This window comes from Plectrocnemia conspersa, unplaced genomic scaffold (genome assembly GCF_051122295.1).
Source record: "Plectrocnemia conspersa isolate PC_06_02 unplaced genomic scaffold, ASM5112229v1 ptg000008l, whole genome shotgun sequence".
In the NCBI taxonomy this organism is placed as follows: Eukaryota; Metazoa; Arthropoda; class Insecta; order Trichoptera; family Polycentropodidae; genus Plectrocnemia; species Plectrocnemia conspersa.
Window position 1 is genome coordinate 10,498,584 of NW_028277172.1, and position 19,658 is coordinate 10,518,241.

The following is a 19,658-nucleotide window of genomic DNA, read 5'->3' on the forward strand; positions in this document are numbered from 1 at the left end:
CATTGCATTCATTACTCAAACATATTTAATGCCTGCCTATCTTCTAGGTATTTCCCAACCGGTTGGACAACCGCTAAAATTCATCCGATAAGGATCCTTCAAATCCGATAAAGCTCAAAAATATAATTCTAATTAAATCCAATATTATATTTGACACGATACTCTTTTTTGCGATTGTGGGTATTTAAGAATATGTAGTTATTTTTTCGTCGCGAGTTTTTGCGCGTAGGGTGTATCAAAAAACTAATCTCCGTGGTGAAGCTCACAATGAGAAATGTCAAATGCCAAGTGAGAGTACAAAATAATCTATCAATACCTTTGCGAACACTCAACAGCCTACGACAGGACGGTGCTCTAGCGTGCAATCTGTTCATATAAATAATAAAATAAAATAATATCAGGTTTTATTCTTTAACAATATTTTTGATATTTTTAAGTGAATATTGCATCTTTATTTTATATCACGGCGCCCCACAAGATCTAGCGCCCCAGGTGATCGCCTGTACAGCCTGCCAAAGTTCCAATTAAACCGTTTCTGAATTATATCTAATATACGTACAGTAAAACCGCAATAAAACGGACTTGAAATACAACGGACAAAATATCCGGTCAAATGTGAAAATTGTTAAAAACCTCCTGTTATTATAAAAAATGTTCTGTCCATCATTATCACGTCATACCTCTAACTTTATACCAACATATAAATAAAGTGTATTTTCGAAAAAATATTTATTTATTTATTTTAATTTGACAGAAAATCTACTTATGATTGTTTAAAAATGACATAATATTTTGAATTAATTCATTTAAACTTTACTGAGATTTATTTTCTTACAAAAAAAAACACATTCAAAAGATTTTATTTTATATAATGGAGTTTCGGCTCACCCTCATTAATTTGTTTTATCGAGGTTATATATATATATATATATATATATATATATATATATATATATATATATTATGTCTTATAATTGTAAATATTGTCTATTTGATAAATGTTGTTTAGCCCTTGGAAAATATTAGCATCATAAGTAGCTTCATTGTTAGCAACTAAGCGCTAAGTTTAGCTTCGCGCAAAAACAATAGCTGCGGACCGAAGCGGTGGCTTAGGAGGGGCGGGGTGCGGGCGGCTGCCATGGCGGCGGGCGAGACGTATTGTCTTTGCGGGCAATCGTACGCGACGGGACAGTTTATGATCGAATGCGACTGCTGCCGCGAATGGTTCCACGGCGGGTTCGTATAATTCAAGCCGACTTATGAGTTTGCGTACCTCGATGCGGCTTCGCGACGCCGCTTTACGTTTGACGTCTCGGACCTCGAACTCTTTTCGCACAAATTTGCGCTAAAATATTTAAAATCGTTCTAAGCTCTAAACCGACGACGATAACGTTTTTTGCCACATATCGCCGTTGTGCTCTATTGCGGTCCACCACAACAAATTGTTTTTTTGATACTGACACTGTTTACATGTCAAATGAGAAGTAATCGCGTAGATATGAAAAACAAGAGGTTTATTGTTAGGTATGATATTGCACTATTTTTAAGTGACCCCTATAAATTCCTCTTAATAATTTCAAGTGGCAGTGTATATGAAAATCTGCTATGAGGATAATGCTTTGAAATCATTTTGTAATAGGTAGGTTACCAACTGGAAAAAATATTTGTTGATCGCCAATTTATTTTAATAAATTATAGAAAAAAATCATTTACATTTTATTTATTATTTCTTCAGTTATTATATATAGTGAAAGTCGGTTAACATATTTAATTTAAAATCTAGTCTAGGACGTTTAATCGCATAATAGTAATAAATTAATACATTTTTGTTTTAAAGTGCTTTATAAAAAAATAATTTGTATCTATACGTTTCAAGATATCGTAAAGAAAAAAGAAATGACACATTATTGGTTGTTGAGCAGTTTTTTGGATTTCAAGAGAGCTTTCGAAACAATAGAATAGTAAGTTTAATTGCAGTCAAGTTGGTAACCTACCTACTACAAAATCGTTATTATATTTTGAAAATCATTCGATTTCGAAGCATTAAGTGGTTTGAGAAATTTATAAAATTGTGCAATTTCGTTCGGTATTACCTAATAATAAACCAATTGTTTTTCATTTGACATTTGTAAATAATAATTAAAAGTACCTATAATATTTATAACACTGATGACAATGAAAAATTTCTTCCCGCGTGCATTAGATTGCTTACTTTTGTATTCAAAAATTGTATGTCTATGATAAATAATGTACTTTTTTAAATTTCAGTTGTGTCAACGTCAAGATATACCAATCAGAGGATATTGATAAATACCATTGCCCAAAATGTGTACCTGCTTATGGTCCTTCAGTCTGTAAGTATCGCAATATACAAAGAAAAATTTTAATTTTCTCACCTTTAGACTGATATGTTATAATTTTGTATTTCACTTTTAAATCTAATTAATAATTCATCTGTGAGATTATAAAAATATAATCCTTGATGATCGATGAAATTTTAAGATTCAGGTCACTGACGTTTTTATGAGTACCCTTAATGTAAATATAATAATTCGTTGCCTTTAATTAAACTACTGACTCAATAAAAATACAGACTTAATTATAAAAACTAGCGTTTCCTTGAAATCAGGGTTTACATATATACACTACCAGTCGAGAGTTTAAGACCAAACTATTTTTTTGTTATTTTTTATATAAATTAGATAAATTATATAACAAAACAACATTATATGAAAGATCAAATACATATTTATCAAAAATTCTAAACTAGTCAAAATGACTGGTTTTAGTGTTTTTTTTTCTAAATTATGTTATGACTTTTGTAATGATATATAAATGATTATTGTTGTGAATTTAATTTTGTCTCCATTTTATTAGAAATTAAAATATTTTTTATTATTGCTACTTATACAGGCACCGGTCAAAATGACTGGTACAACGTGTCACTAAAAAATATGGTCGATATGTCATCCAACCTGTAAAAACAAGTAGAATCTTCAGTTGCTAATCAGTTGTCTGTCTGATCAGTTTTCAATGTAAATTCTTTTGAGAATTTTTCAACCAATTCCAAGTAAAAAAATAATATTTTTCATTTTTATAATTAATATAAAACTGATTTTTGAACATTTAAAAAATAATAAAAATCGATGATATATTGGAAAACTTAATCGAAATACCTGAAAAGTGCTCTAACAACAAAACGATGAACTATATCATAGTTTCTTAACCTTTTTACATCCACGGACCACCAAAAAAATTAAAAAATGTTTTGCGGACCATCAACATTAAAATAAAATAATAAATACTTATATAATTGATTTTTTTATTCAAAACAATTAATTTTGCAACACAGTATGCTGATATAACCATATTTAAGTATATTAAACCAGTCAGTAACAAGAAATATAATTTAACTCATTGCGTACGGTGTGCACAAATTTGTGCGTTTCAGAAACCTTCCGTTGCGTCGGTGTGCACAAATTTGTGCGTTTCGTCATTTTAACTTCATACGAAAAAAACCCACGTAAACTGCGTATTTACTGTAACGTATTTATTTAGGGATTTACCTACAGATGTTACTAATATCATATTAACTAAAAATAATTCAAAAAAGTAGAAATTCTAAATTCCAGAGGCTCAAAACTCGGGTAAAATAAATTCGTTTCAAGATGTATGTTTACATATATATATACAATTTTTTTCTATGGAATTATCTCACATATTATTTATTAGAAATAGTGAAATAACTCAAATACCAAATTGCGAATCACATATCAATAATATACAAATATATTTAATTAATTTTTAACACTTAACGGTCGATTTACGCGGCGATATTCGCAAGACACTCAACCGTCCAATTTCGAACAAATGTAAAGTTTCCGTTAGGCTAAGCGCACGCTGTTAAAAAAAAAATGTTAACGAAAAACCCCACCTTATCGGTTTGATTCAGGTAAAGATAGTAATTTTTTTAGAGATATGTTTCTTGAAATTCTTATCTACAAAATTACAAAAAACCCAAAATATTCAAAGGTAACCGCATAAAAAAAAGAAATGTTGAGCTAGACCTAATATCTAAATACATATTATCAACCCGAAGCATTATAACAAAATAATCAGTGATTCTCAACTTTTAATTGCGTTAATTTATTTTACAACTTTTTGCATTATTATATTTGGTTAGGTTTACAATATATTTTTGTAATGCTTATTTATTTCGTACTCCTTCATTTATTGATACTATTTTCTAAGAAATAAATTACAGTAAATCAAATTCATATTTTTATAATATAAAATATAATGTTTTGTATTTATCATTATTTTCTGTTATATATATGTATGTAGAGGTATCGTGGGCATTTAAATGCAGATTCATCAATCCCAAATGTGATATTTTATAATATTTAGACCTGAAATGATCCCGATCTGTTCAAATTAAATAAACTGTTCTCAACATGTTTTCAATTACCAACACATTGAATACCGGGCGCATTATTCCAAAAAATGGAGCGTGCGGCGGGGATTATTTGCAAAAATTAGGACTTTAATTTGTGTAACTATCCAAGCACATTGGTGGTTCGAGTCTTTATTGGATGCGAAGTATACAGTAAGTGCGCGTTTTTCATTATTTTAACACATTTCGTACCGTGTGGTAAAAATACAAAAAGTGGTAAATATATAATATTAAAGCAATAAAATGTTTAGAATCACTGATAATTTTTAATTATATTAAATATACTATATAAAATAATAATATATAAATTATAACAGAAATATAAAATAATAACACATAAACAATAAAAGATTACATTTAGCCATAGGCAAACGTTACGTTTGTTCGAAATTGGACAGTTGGGTGTCGTGCAAATATCGCTGCGTAACTTGACCGTCAAGTGTTAAAATTTTTGAATTGATTGTATAGGTCACAAAATTAGATATTTTCGGTTTTTATTATATACAACAGTATTTTATCATCATTTTATTATTATCTTTATTGTTTTTATTCAAAAATATATATATTTGGTTATTCTAAACTAAAAATTATATTTTATTTTATTGGTACGCGATCCACAGTTTGACGTTTACTGATTTTATCATTGCGAATACAAAAAAACGATCATCATTAATCTGTTTTTAAAATTTGACGTTAAAACGTTGACTAATTAAAGAGTTACGATGTTTTAAAAAAAATAAGTTTGTATCCTAATTTTCGCAAATAATCCCCGCCGCACGGCTCCATTTTTAGGAATAATGCCCAGTATTCAATGTGTTAAAAATCCATAAAATAGCATAAATTTCGATCATAAAAATCTTCGCGGACCACCGGTTAAGAAACTATGAACTATATGGCAGTAAAGGTGAATTACTTGACGGCAAAAATGTATAATTCATTAGGGAAGGGTTCAAACAAGAAGGGTTTGCCAAAGTTTTTGAAGCAAAAAATGATAGTATCACTCGTTTCTCAACATTACTTACAATTTATTCTTGTATTGAGTTCAACACAACACAAGAAAACATCAGGAGAATACATTTCAAGAAAGTATTTTTTATTTCAACGAGCAGAAGAATTTTCTTAAGAATACAAAAATTCAAAATGTGTATCACAAGATTTAAACATACCGACAACTTCAAAGAGCCCACCTCATATGCGTAAATGGTGTATGATAGGTTATTGTTATAATAATAAGATCACTAATATTTGTATTGATTGCAAAAAATATACTAGCGAAAGGCAGAAAAAAATGATATGTAAAAATTGCAGCAAGTAATTATTTTTGTTATTTTTTTTACTAGATTTTAAAAAATAAGAAGTTTCCGAAAATGAAAATAGTGTATATTTGCATTGTTCATTTATAAAAAGTCGTAAAATAACCAGTAAAAGCAATGTCTGATACAAATCAAGTTAGAAACCCGTTAATTTGACGGGTGCCGTAAATCTAGCGTTAAATGTCAGCCCATATATAGCGCTTGCTCTTCTAAAATTTCTCTATTTTACGAGGTTTTCAACTCTCACTGCTGAGAAACAATGATTTGTCAGACCACTTCTTCAAGAAAACTTCTTCAAGTGTCCAATTTTGTTGCCCAGTCGTACCTATTCTTTTCATTTTCTCATCATAACAAAAGCTTTTTAGCAAAAATACGTCCTCCAAGTTCACTACCCTTGATCCTTTCACCGCGGCTGATATTTTTGCACGCCATTTCAAAATTTGTTAATATGCAATATTTTTTTTTAAATAATATGGCTCAATAAATTCAAGTGATTTACAGCCTTAAATTATACTAAATAACCATATAATTAGGTTCAAAGGTTTATGACATCTTTAGGTGCCCAATGAGTACTGACGATTTTCTTGATGACTTCTATAGAAGCCACCCACGGCGAAAGGGTTAATCGACGTTTAACAGTTGACACTGATATTTTTCAGCAGCATTCTTTTTCACTTGAGAATAAATTTCAATTGCCATAAACCTTCTATTTCTTTTACTTGAATTTACTCTATGCTGATCCCGTTGTTTTGGTGCTGTAATTCTAGGACTTTGCGATCGAAGTATATCACAATTTAGTCCTGTATCTTGAATAGTTTAATAACTTTGTGCACTGTGATCTTAGAAACATTTAATTTTTAGGTAATATATTGCTCAATTCTGTTGTCTTGGTGAAGAGCGACAATTGCAGATATTTTTTCTACCGTTAAATTATTTTTCCGCCCCATTGTAGCAAGAGATTTTTATTTTTAATGCCCGCAAAAAACATACCATAATATTATGGCAAATACAGAAATTAAGCTATGAACATCTTGCAGGTTTTGGTATTAAACTTTTGACCCGTAGTGTACATAAAATTTTCTTATCTTTGTTGAAAAAAGGACAAATTTGTTATATGATGTAATTCATGTATGCAACTTGAATATTATTAATTTAATTTCAGACAAAGTACCGACAAACATTCACAGACAAGACAGATACGAGTTGAATGCCGACAGAAAACCTCCACAGACTGGCAGCGGAACATTTGTTGCAAATTTGGCCGCCCGCGTCTTCCCAACCAGTCATGTCATAAAAATGGACGCCAGGAGTTTCACCGAGATTTACGTCAAAGAAAAAGGTTGGTTATTTAATTCGCATTAAGTAACTTATAAATAAGCAACGGGTTAACGAACAACTTTTTTCAGGGTTAACACAGCCTCATCTCTTCGAGAGTGCGGTCGGGCTGGATCTGCGCGTACCGCCCGCAGGAACGTTCACCGTTCGAACGGTCGAGAGGCATTGCGGAGCCGATAAAGAGGTCGACGTCATAGATGTCACAAGGCAGACAAACTTTAAAATGATGCTTGGCGACTTCGTCGATTACTTCACAGAGGCCAACAGAACGAAAGTGTTGAACGTTTTGAGCCTGGAATTCAGCGACACGTCGTAAGACTCCGTCTTGGATCTTGGATCTTTAACCGCGGCGATTATTTTAATGTGGTTTTTTATCAGTTTGTCTGGATTGGTTCAACCGCCGTCGATGGCGCGTCAATTAGACTGGGTGCGCTCCGTGTGGCCGACCAGTGCTCCCGCTTTTTCGCCGTTGGTTCAAAAGTACTGTATCATGTCCGCCGCCGCTTCTTATACCGATTTTCATATAGATTTTGGCGGTACGACGGTGTGGTACCACGTTCTACATGGCAAGAAGGTATCGTATTGCTTGATTTGATTCGGATTAGAATGTTTAATGCAATCGTTTAATGTTCGTTGCAGATTTTTTATATGATACCGCCTACTCCGAATAATTTAGCGCTTTATCAACAATGGTCCACATCGCCGAAACAAAACGAAGTTTTCTTCGGCGATCTTGTAAGTTCAAATCAATAATTTGTGTTATTAAAGAATGATCCAACTTCCGGTTCTCGAATTTTTTTTGAAAATAAAAACAAATTTAAGTGTATTCGATTTTTTTATTAATCGAATATTTTATGTATTTCATTATTTATGAAAAATAATATCAATTTAAATGCCGCCTCTGGATCTTTTGCAACAGCCGTTCCTTTCGATAATTTTTTCCTTGCGCTAAATCGCATGATCTTGGCAGCCAGTTGACGTCACCAAAACGTGAAATAATGCAACCTGGGTAATTTTCATGCAAAACATCCAACGTCGCACCCGATGTGTGGCAAGTTGCCCTATCTTGTTGGAAACACATGTCTTCCACATCAATATCTTCGATTTCGTGCCAAAAATAATCGGTTATCGTGCACTTATAGCGCTCACCGTTGACTTACAGCCAACCTTCATCATTTTCAAAAATAGTAAGGTCCCAATGATGCCACCTGGCCACAATGTGCACCAAACAATCAAGTTTTGGGCATGCAGTGCTCTCTCGTGAATCACATAATGATTTTCTTCTTCCCATATGTGACAATTTTGCTCTGGACAAAAGTATACGTGCAAGGACAGGACTAATTTGCAACTTTTTAAAAAAAAACGTTTCATATAAAAAAAATAACTTCTTATCCAGTGTATATTTAAACACAATATTTGGAGAAGTTGTTAATCTATCTTACCTAAACTTAGAATGTCTAATTTTACATAAATAATATCTTTTCAACAAGCAATCGTCAGCGGTACTAAAAAATTTGCACTGTATTTGATTTACGATCTATACAGAACAGATCCAATATTTATTATACTGATATTAATTTAATTACGACCGAGTTATGTTCCTAAGTCGAATCGTCATCACTCGAGGACTACCTAAAAAAATTACAACAAAATTTATAGCACTCGAGGGTCGAAAGGAATAACATTGCACTATTTATTCTACATAGAAAAATTAAGAGCTTATTTTAGTGTCGAAAGCAGGGATACACAATCTGCCGAAAAAACTTACCGTTAAATAATCAATGCATAAAATAAAAAGGTCTTAAAAATATTTGCTCATTTAAAAAAATAGTTGATGAAAACGATGTAGTAGTTTGGTGGGCTAGGTTACGAGTGGTCTCTGTGTTTAATGCTGGACTACACAATTACCAAACCTAAATCCAATATAGCATTTGTGGTATATATCAAAGATAAAAATTGTCAAATTATCTCCATCGTTGATAGTATGCCAAAAAATATTGTGGCTGTAATTAAAGCCTACTAAATATATATTAATTTCTAATTAAATAGGTTAGTTCTTGTTCCACGTGTATTTTAAAACGTGGACAAACACTGTTTATCCCGACCGGATGGATTCATGCTGTGCTGACACCCGAGGATTCACTTGTCTTCGGCGGAAATTTTCTTCACAGTTATAGCATCGAACTGCAACTCCAGTGCGTACCTGAGTATGATTCGATTAATAATACCTGACCGAAAATGTATATTCAACTATAATTCGAACCTTTCAGAATAAACGAAATCGAAAAGCAGGTGGAGACACCTACCATGTTTCGATTTCCGTTGTTCGAGACTATACACTGGTATGCCGGATTGCATATGTTACAGCAGTTGAGACGAATCAACGAAGAGCAGCAGGTATGTTTAATTTCTAGAACTTGTACGAAAAAAGTGTACAAAAGAATTCACGCTTTTATCATATTATTGTTTTAGTGTGAAAATCAGTAAAATGGTAAATTTGAGCTTGTGATTTGATCAGACTTTTTTCTGCTTGTTTCTTAGGATGAAGATTTTACATTAGATGAGAACAAAGACAGCTACGATAGAAACTGTCAGCTGTTATCCGATTTACCGCCATATATGATTCGAGGGATCAAATTTTTAACGGGGACTCTCAAAGAATGGAATGCTTGCAAATCGGTAATTATATCCATATAGATATTTTTGTATCATTATTATAATTAAATTTTTATAGTATGATCCTACTAAGAAACAAAACATACCCGAATCAATCAACAGCGGCCAGCTTGTGCGCGACCTTTCAAGAGAGCTTCGAAGATTGGAAAAGTTATTAACTCCGTCACATTCTAATCATTCGTTAAATAAAAAGAAGAAAAAGAAACCAAGACCTATTGTAATTGTTTTTTTTTATTAAATTATTATACATTTTTATTATGAATCTTATTAATCTAATTTTTGTTATAGGACATCAAGATGTCTCCGAACGCCAATAGGCATTTCTCAAGCGTCTCTAAAGATCAACAAGTCTTAATGAACAATCTAAATATTCCATCTCTATATACTCCTACAAATGCAAGATCTTTATATAACACGCATTCGGCTCAAAATAAGAAATCGTTAAAACTAACTCTTCCGAAGCCGATCATGCACGTACCTGATTCTCAACACATATTCTCGAATTCGAGTCAAGATTCGGAAGACGCCGAGTTGAACAATATGGCGTCGATCGCTTCGAGAAGCGGAATTGCAGCTTATAGTCATAATTACGATTCTCAGGATTCGTTCGGCGCAGAGAACGATTATAGGATACCCGGTGAAAATAGCGATTATGAGAGGAAGGTCAAAAAGAGTAGCAGTCCTCATATAGAACAACAAAATTTAGTGATGAAGATCAAGTATGTATTTTTTATATATATATTGTGATGATTTGATTATTTTTATTATAAATATATTGCGATGATTTAGATCGTCGCCGGCCGAAGCGACCTTGAGACCTCCACCTGATTATGCTGGCGAACATTCCATATTGAAGTCGCATTTGATAAATAACGCACCCACAGCTACTGTCCGTCACCAAAAACCATCCAACCAATGGACTATTTCGAAGAGTCAAGTTAAAAACAATACCACGGATTCCACCGACGAACAGATTTTATTTACCAACGAGAACCTCAGCATGCCGGGGACGTCGACGTCTAATCTGCCGTCGTATGTCAACGCCAACATATCGTTCGACGGAAACAATATATTATACGGTGCCGGATTGTACACTTCGGGCGATCAGATCAATCAGAACATCAATCATGTGACAACGGATGCTTACAATCCGGATTTTATATTAGACAGGAAAAACGCTGGACTGCTGCCCGATTATTCTCCGACGAAATCGATCAACGAATACGCTAAAAACACGTTCATCGATCAAAAGGCGCTGCAGAATGTCGGCAACTTTGCTAATAACTCTGATCCTTATTCGCAAGGCGTAAGAGCGCATGATAGCGCTTCTCCATTCAGTGACGATTCGTCAATAATGACAGGAGCCGGTGGATATAGAATGGTCCATACCGACACAAAGGACGAAGTGGTACTGCAAACGAACGCTGGTTCAGATTCGTATCAATACTTAGACATGGACGATAAGAGAAACGCAGATTTTATAATAATTGATAAAATGACGGGTCAGGTGAAAAAAGTCGAAAAATATCACAATCGCCAGGGATATGGATTGCCAAGCGAGGATTACGTCGTAATTTATAATGGCAATGTAAACGCTCACGGAGAAGTCGAAAGTGTTAATCCATTGCCTCCGCCGTCTTACGTTAGTATCACATTGTTACGAACATATTAATGGAATTTACAACTTTTTTATTTATATATTACATTTTTAACAGGAAAGTTCAATTGCTCCTCGAAGAACCAGTCGCCCGACCAGGCGTCGAATCGATCCAAGATCTTCGATATACGATTACGAAGATCAGGACGAAATAAACGACGGCGACTTATATATAGATGAAGCACCTAAGCCGTCGAGTAGCAAAAAGAAACGAAAACCGCCAGTTAATAAAGATCCGTCAAAGATTGGCTTGAATCAAGGATACGACGGAGAGAAGGATTTGCGAGTTCCGGAGGGATTCGCCGCTCCAAAGAATGGAATAGAGTCTTTACTACAGGCGTCTGAACTCACTGGATCGCCAGGAGCCGATAATCAGTGAGTAATCTATTATTAATTTATATCATTTAATTACAAAAATCTATATAAATAAAAATGTTATAGGGAACGAGATGCCGTCGCTGGGATGCTATCAATCGGTCAGAGTTATGGACTAGCTAGAGCCGAGTCTTCAAGGCGATTGCCTCCAGCTGAAGGTCCTCCAATAAAAGCCGTTCATAAAGATGACGAATATGGTACGAAACATCTTTATTTCTTGAGTTCCTAAAATTGTTAAGTTATATTAACAACATTTCTTAAATGTAGTTTATCCATCGTTGGAGTTGTCGTCGGAAGATGAAGACGATATGTCGTCGCCGGGACGATCGGCGTCTCGTTCCAGACGTCGTCGTAATCCTTTCACGTCACCCTCGGGAGATAAAAGCGATAGGTAAGATTCTTATTAATCGATCTGATTTGATGGAATATGTAATATATAATTGATGTTTTTGACTATTAGAGAGGATGAAACGTGGTGGCCGTGTGGACCTCTAGGCAATCTTTTACCCAAAGTGAACCGTCCATCAAGACGAGGGTCACATCGTGAAGCCGTGCAAGCTGCGTTACGAGCTGCGCGATTACGAGGCACCACCCCTCAAGTACCTCCAGAAAGCGCACAAGTAAATACTAAACCTATTTTATTTATTTTTAAGAAAATTGTTTAGTAGTACTGTATTCTGTCTCCAAGTCGTATCGAAGTTCGAGTTGAATTCTTGGAATTCAAGTGAGTGCTTAGATCTGATCGACATGTCTCAGTCGATTCGACACAGTTCCACTTGGTGTAAATTTGGCTCAACTCTCGTTTATTTAGAGTCGAATATGAAGTGGTGGTTCTGGATGAAGTGTGAAGAGTGTTTCAGTACGGCCGTTTTTCCTACGTCCTCTCCAGTTCTCAATCGTCTGGCCTATATCGATGATTCGTTGTATGACCAAACTCTCGTTGACTGTATCTGTATCACTGTGATTCAAAATATATAAATAATATTTGTAATATATAGAATAATGTTGTGTATATGTACATATATTTATTTTTCATAACAATAGCCTGCTCCGTTTGCTGGTCATTCTGCTGAAGTTGATCGTTCTTCGCCTGTTCACACATTACCAGTTAGAGAACCTTCGGTTAGTAATATAAAATATTTATATTTATAATGTAACTTGTATATTTTATTATTGCGTTAATTCACAGAGTTTATCAATATCTAAAAAATCACATAAAAAGAAAAAGCTTATGAAACCGATAAGACCTATACCTGCTGCTGTACCACAAGTTTTGCCCTCACCAAATGCAAATAAAAGTTAGTAGCACTATATTGATTATTTAGATTTATAGTATCATAATAATTAGACCTGATATCAATTTTTTTAAATACAAATCTAATCATGAATTACATTTTCTTTGTGATTTCAGATGTTAAGTTCAAAAAGGGCATGAAAACAGCAAAACAAAGACTGGGAAAGATACTCAAGATTCACAAAATGATGTGTTGAATCATATTCGAGTTTTAAGTTATGAACATAGTTTTTATTTAATTATATGTAGATATTAATTATTATTACTGTATATTACGTTTAACATCTTATCTATTTTGTACTTTAGGACATGACAAATCCTGAGGGTGTAAGCTAAGTTCACTTTTTACTATGTAAAAAAAATATAATTGACCATTCGGCTATTAGTGTTTACAATTTAGGTTAATCGGAACAGTGAGTTTGTATGCGCACTGTGACATAGTACAAAAGTTGAGTGCTATATATTTTTTCTCACATACACATAATTGTAAATAAAAGTTGTTGTTTTTTTATCATAGTCATTCAATGATTCACGATAGAAAAATTTGTTTTCTATAGTGAAATTACCGAATAACAGAATCTGTGTGCCGTGTAGGTTGTCCTTAGAAGTTACAATATTCATTCGTTGGTATGATACAAACGTCAAGTATGTGTTAGGTAGTTTTTGTGATACAATATTTATATGCACAAAGATTCGACTGTCGAGTGCACCTAATTACATTTTAATGAATTTTTTCTCAGATACGAGTATTAAGTCGCCTCATATTTATTTATAATACATACATATAAGACAATCTGATATGCCACATTTTAAATATGCGTATTGATTTTTATAAAAGCTCATCAATATTTTATATACATTTTATAAGAAAAACTGTTTATACTTTATTTTATAAATTATTCTAATTTTATTATAATTTTACTTTATAAATTACCAAATAGAAATCCACCTATATAAAAGATTTTGTATATTTGCCAGAGAATTTTATCATTTTTAATAAACAATTGTTGAACATGAATTATAAAATTTTATTTTGTTAGATTGACAAAAAATAGACGTATCTATTTGTTGCACGAATCATAAATACCATCCATCATGTATGTAAATTAAAAAAAGTGATATTCGATTATAAACAATCACGTTTTCTAATTTTGTATGTATTTAGAAGCAGCGAGTTTATGTTTTATTGTTGTAAAATTGATAGTTTAAGGTTTATTAGATTGATTTTTTAAATATATGTATGTATTTTTGCGTGTATTGTGTGTACACGTTAAAATTAATTAAAAAATACATCTAACATATTCAATTGTTTTAATTAATACGAGTTAATCGATACAACTCCTAGGTCTCCCTCAATTCACCATCGCAAGATATTATGGAAAATATATCGTAACCATCTTTTAGCGCCTAGGAAAGATTTGTTGTGATCGTTTTTGTATGTTTTGCTCTTGTGTCCTTTCCGAACTATTATTTATGTGACCATTGACTAGAGATTCTTATGTAAAATGGAAGTGAAAAAAAGGTTACTGATTACCGTCAAATAACGCAAGTGAAGGGGAGGCAAATATTTTGAATTTACGTCGAAATTTATTTCAAGGTGTATTTTATTTAATTAATTGACTTTTTAAAATAATTTTCTTACTATAGTTGTGAGATGTTTGAAGATTGAAATAAAAAAAATGTGATATTTTAATTTTGGAGTATATACTGATAAACAGAAAATTTTTCGGTGTTGGTTCAAGAACATTACCCTTAAAAAGGAACCTCGAAGAAGTCCTGCATTTGATACTCGTGATAAACTAGAGGACTGCTACCAAAATTTTAATACATATGATGAATACCATTGGGAAAATATTTAGATTTAAATTTAATTTAATAAATGATCACATTACAGGTATTTGTAAAACTATCGTTAAGCGCCGCTGACTCACTTATGTGTCATTTGCAATTTTAGTGCTGAATAATTGGCTAAGATGCAGCTGCCGTAATTTTAAAAGAATGAAAATTTTATTAATAGGTTAGACACAAGTGTAATAAGTAAGCTATAAAATTGCTCGTCTTTTTATATGTAAACAAATCTGCGCAATTCTTAGTAATTGGCACAAGTGAAATTATAATGATTGGGAGAAAATCTTATTTGGATTATAACTGTGTGATTAAGATGGAACTAAAAACACATATGGAAAATTTTGAGTAAAATAATAGGACGGCAATGTCAAACATCCTTTTTATAAGATTGTTTTTGGGTAACTAGTCTGTATAATATGTATTTATTTATACTAGCTTAGATTAATTTCGTGTATGAAGCAAATTCCTGTGAGCGTATTCTGAAATTCAGTATTATAATGCAGTACCGCACTAAGATTCTATAGAAATTAAATAATTTACCAAATTTTCGAAAAAAAAAATATTCTGAGTGATAAAGGTTAGATTAGGAAAAAGAGTATTTATAATTTGAAAACATTTATTTTCATCCTCTATTTATAAATCTCGATGACATGCCGTTTATATAATTAAACCGTTAAAATTATTCGACAATGCTAAAAATAATAATTCGACAACTAAAAACTGATTAACACGATAATGACTTAATACGAGTGAACGCGGTAGGGGGTGGGGTGGGGGGCAAGGGCGTTAGGAACGGGTCGAGGGATCACCATAGACGTTAATCAGTCTGCGAGGGTCGATTGTTGAACTGAACACACGGACGGAAAGTATAATTTTTATAAATTTAATATACAGGACGGGGCCTAGAAAAGATTGAATTTCTCGATCCGCCCCTGTATAATATTCAAATATGCACAGCACAAGTATGAAATATTCATATTTGAAATATATTCGTATAATACTAATATATTTATTCGTTTATTTATACAATATGGAAATACTCGACTTTTTTCTCGATAATACTATGATTAAGAGTTGAGTAAATATAATTTTTGGTCGCATCAATATATTAAGGCCATCGTAAAATAATTAGGATATTAGCAATTAATATAATCGCACGCAGCCGTAACGTCATAAAACGAATTTTCAATTCAGACCTTTCTTTTAATTACTAATGCGATCAAATAATTCACTTTTGTTGTACATATATGATATATAAAAAAAACACATCCAACGGATACAAGAAAAAAGGAAGATATAAGTACAGTGATTATACATATATTATATAGCAAATATATTCAGAAGCACATTTAGATTTTTTTAGCTATCGATATTCAACTACATAATAATCGCTCAACAGAAATATATTCATATATTATAGAGAATCTCTAATTTTGGAGTTAATTCATATCGGATTATATATATTTTTATATAACTCACCGTCTTACGAAAAAACAAGTTTTTGGAAGACTGCAGTCAAATTTTTGTTATTACAAAAGAAAAATCATTATATACACACAATAAAAAAGCGCTAAACATTTCATGAGTTTAATATATTGCAATACATTATGAGTTACAAAATTGATCTTTCATGATAATACACGATAATTACATAAATGTTTATATTCATCATAAATTGGTAATTTATATTTGTTAAAGGCAAGTACTTTAATATTTCATTATTGCAAATTGTAATATTTCGACATACGTAAAAAAATCATTATTACACAATACAAAATTATAATATAAAACTAAAAATAAATCTCACATTGCACTGTGTTCCAGTGATTTGACGAATTGTGTGAATGTACATAGTACATACACGCAATCGATCCGCAGTCGATCGTTTCGACTACGTAATATATAATGAATTTTATGCAATTTTACTATAGAACACGACTACAAATTGGCAGAAAAGATTCGACTACAACTAAAAATCGTGACAAATAAATAATAGCAGTCGTTCCTCCGTAAAGGAAAATTATCGTACATTTTTTTAATAAATTTAAACGAAAAATAGAACACGTGTGTAAAGCATCTTGCTGAGTTCGCCCAAGTCTGCCAAAATTTTGATTATTACTCTCGCGCGCACTTATTTTTTAATTTAGAATCTTTTATGTTATGTTACAATTGATAACATCGTACAAAAAACAATAGTATAATTATCTCAAAATATTTTTTTTTTCATCATTTTTTTCTTCAAAAGGGTAAAAAAGGATTCTTATGATATCCCCCACGTTTGGATAGTGAATTCTAAATTTATAAAAAATCGTCAGTTACACACTAATTAGACGGTCACGACAGACTATCAAATAGACTTAGCAAGATGTCACAAAAATGTGCAAAAGTTGATCGTTGATAAGTAGTACACTATATATTGATATGCAACATTAAGTAAAAAAGAAATAATAGTAAAAAATTAAAACGCATACATGTCATGTTTTTTAGTGTTGAAATGCATCAAGGTAATAGAGACGTCTATTTACAAATCCATACAAGTCCGTTCCGATCGATACAAATTTAGACTCGCTACGAATTAATTATGAACTGCTTCGAAATTATAATAAAAACCTAAATAATATATCAATGGAATTTTACGATGATGTAATTAGACATCTCTAATAACGCATTCAAAAAACCCTTCGCATCTTTTCGTACACGAACTAACTATAATTTAGCTTATGTAAGCTATATGTGTTTCGATAACGTATTCAGTCACATTGGAAAAGCTCAACATTTCTCACTTAAAATACAAATGTACATAATTAAAAACACTTATCGAGTAGTGTTTTTTTAATCAAATCAATCAATCGGGATTCACGGAAAGTAACAAACATAATCCCATATACACGTACGTAAAAAATTTAATGATTACATTGACTATTATGTTATTTATTTAATCTGCATCGTCAACACATAAGAGAGCACGCGCGCAAACACTCTGATTCACAGAAGACCCTTGTGTTTTAATACATATATATATATACATATTGTACATACATATATATATATATATATATACATGTACATATATATATATCGAGGAAATGCGCAATAAATGCTTGAAATATAGTCAATTTATAAATCTCAAAAAGACACGTCAAGTTTGCAGACAAAGGCACAAACATAGTGGATTAAGAATAATTGGTGTAAAAACAGTACGTCGCCTAACGCAAACTACCATCAGTCTCACACGATCTGGGCTGTGGTAGAGAGAAATTTTTCATTCATTATTATAAGCGTAATTAATAAAAAGCGCATCGAAAAGTTCCGCAGGAGTATACAATAAAATCATATACATCGTCAATACTGTCTTATACATCATAGTTTGGCTTTCACGAACAAGGGCTGACTGCATCTATACATTCACTCGCACAATCACATATACATTATACATTATCATCATGTAAATACACAATCGTAAAAAATTTTGAAGCCATTTTCAATTATCGATATACGCTCATCATAAAAGTATATAACCAATCCACATACGAACAACATATTATATATATATAGATAATATTTATATAACACATTCAACAAAAAAAGCACCATTGTGTGATTACATCAACTTACAAATTTACAAGATTTTTTTATTTATACAATACTCAATATAAGAAAATGGCTTAAAAATTTCTCATCTTGCATATCAATGAATCGTATTTATAAAATTATTTTACTATATATATAATTTAAATTTAAACGAGATCAAAATCCCTATCGAACGAACCGTAACGATCATCGATACTTGTATCTAAAAAGTCCAGATCGAACGATCTCTCCATGTCTAAACTGAGTCTGAAACACCTATCGTCCTCGGAATCGAAGTTCAAATCGTAGCGACTATGATTTTTGTTTAAGCTCTGTCTGATGAATCCGCCAGGTTTCGGCTCTAGTCGATCGAGCCGCTTCGATAGATCGTCTTCCAGATCAAAGTCCCGAAACGATTTAGCTTCGCCGCTTTCTTGAGTCGAATGTCTGCTCATGTCCAGTGATTTCTGCCGGCGGTGTCCGCACTTCCGAGCTCGTTTCCTCGCATATTTGGAATCGAGCGTTTCGAATCCGCCGCCTTGCTGGATGGCGCCTGGGCTGCTGTCGTCCGTAGACGAAGGCATGTTCAAACGACAGCAGTCGCTCTCAGTGAGATAGTTTCTGGACGATTTCATCATCTTTTCGGCGAAATCGGTGGCCGGTTCGTAACTTCTAGACGAAGCTGAATCGATCGATTCCGAAAAGGCGGATCTTTGGCTGTGCAGTATGCTACTTTTGTTGCGTCTCATCTCCACTTCTCCGAAGCTTTTGCGATTGTCATATTCGGCAAAGTGCGTCCTCCTCGTTTGCAGGTTGGGTTCGTTATCTATTTTGTGAGTACCGTTTTTTTCGAAAATATTACACCTAGAATCACTATGTCTTATTTGAGAATCTTCCTCGAGATCACTGTATAAATTTCTTCCGTCACTATTAACACTATTAGCTAACTCGTTTTCGAAAAACTTGTTCTTGGCGGTTTCACGTCTGATCCGATTTTCGGCTTGCAGCTCGTTCTCGGGAAAGAACGAATCGTCTCTCACGGCTACGATATTGCTTTCGTGTTCGAGGAAAGCGTTGCCCTTGTTGCTTTCGCCGTAAAACGCGAGCCTCTCGCCGACGGACTTCTCCTCGTTGACA

The 19,658-nt window shown here is 32.7% G+C and overlaps 1 protein-coding gene across 2 annotated transcripts; it reads left to right on the forward strand.

The window, feature by feature from the left end:
• The first annotated feature begins 1,111 nt into the window (after positions 1–1,111).
• LOC148232950 (uncharacterized) lies at positions 1,112–14,404 on the forward strand. Of its 2 annotated transcripts, none has more exons than XM_088189138.1 (19): positions 1,112–1,236; positions 2,269–2,354; positions 6,929–7,105; positions 7,173–7,413; positions 7,480–7,675; positions 7,741–7,836; positions 9,151–9,308; positions 9,372–9,498; positions 9,643–9,780; positions 9,836–9,994; positions 10,066–10,496; positions 10,567–11,419; positions 11,493–11,809; positions 11,876–12,006; positions 12,077–12,200; positions 12,270–12,429; positions 12,854–12,931; positions 12,999–13,107; positions 13,221–14,404. In XM_088189138.1, the coding sequence occupies exons 1-19, from the start codon at positions 1,139–1,141 to the stop codon at positions 13,298–13,300; spliced, it is 3,759 nt and encodes a 1,252-aa protein (XP_088045264.1). In that variant the 5' UTR covers positions 1,112–1,138; the 3' UTR covers positions 13,301–14,404. The 2 variants fall into 2 exon arrangements, with proteins under 2 accessions (XP_088045264.1, XP_088045265.1); XM_088189139.1 differs by having other exon boundaries at positions 9,151–9,296.
• Positions 14,405–19,658: the final 5,254 nt, after the last annotated feature.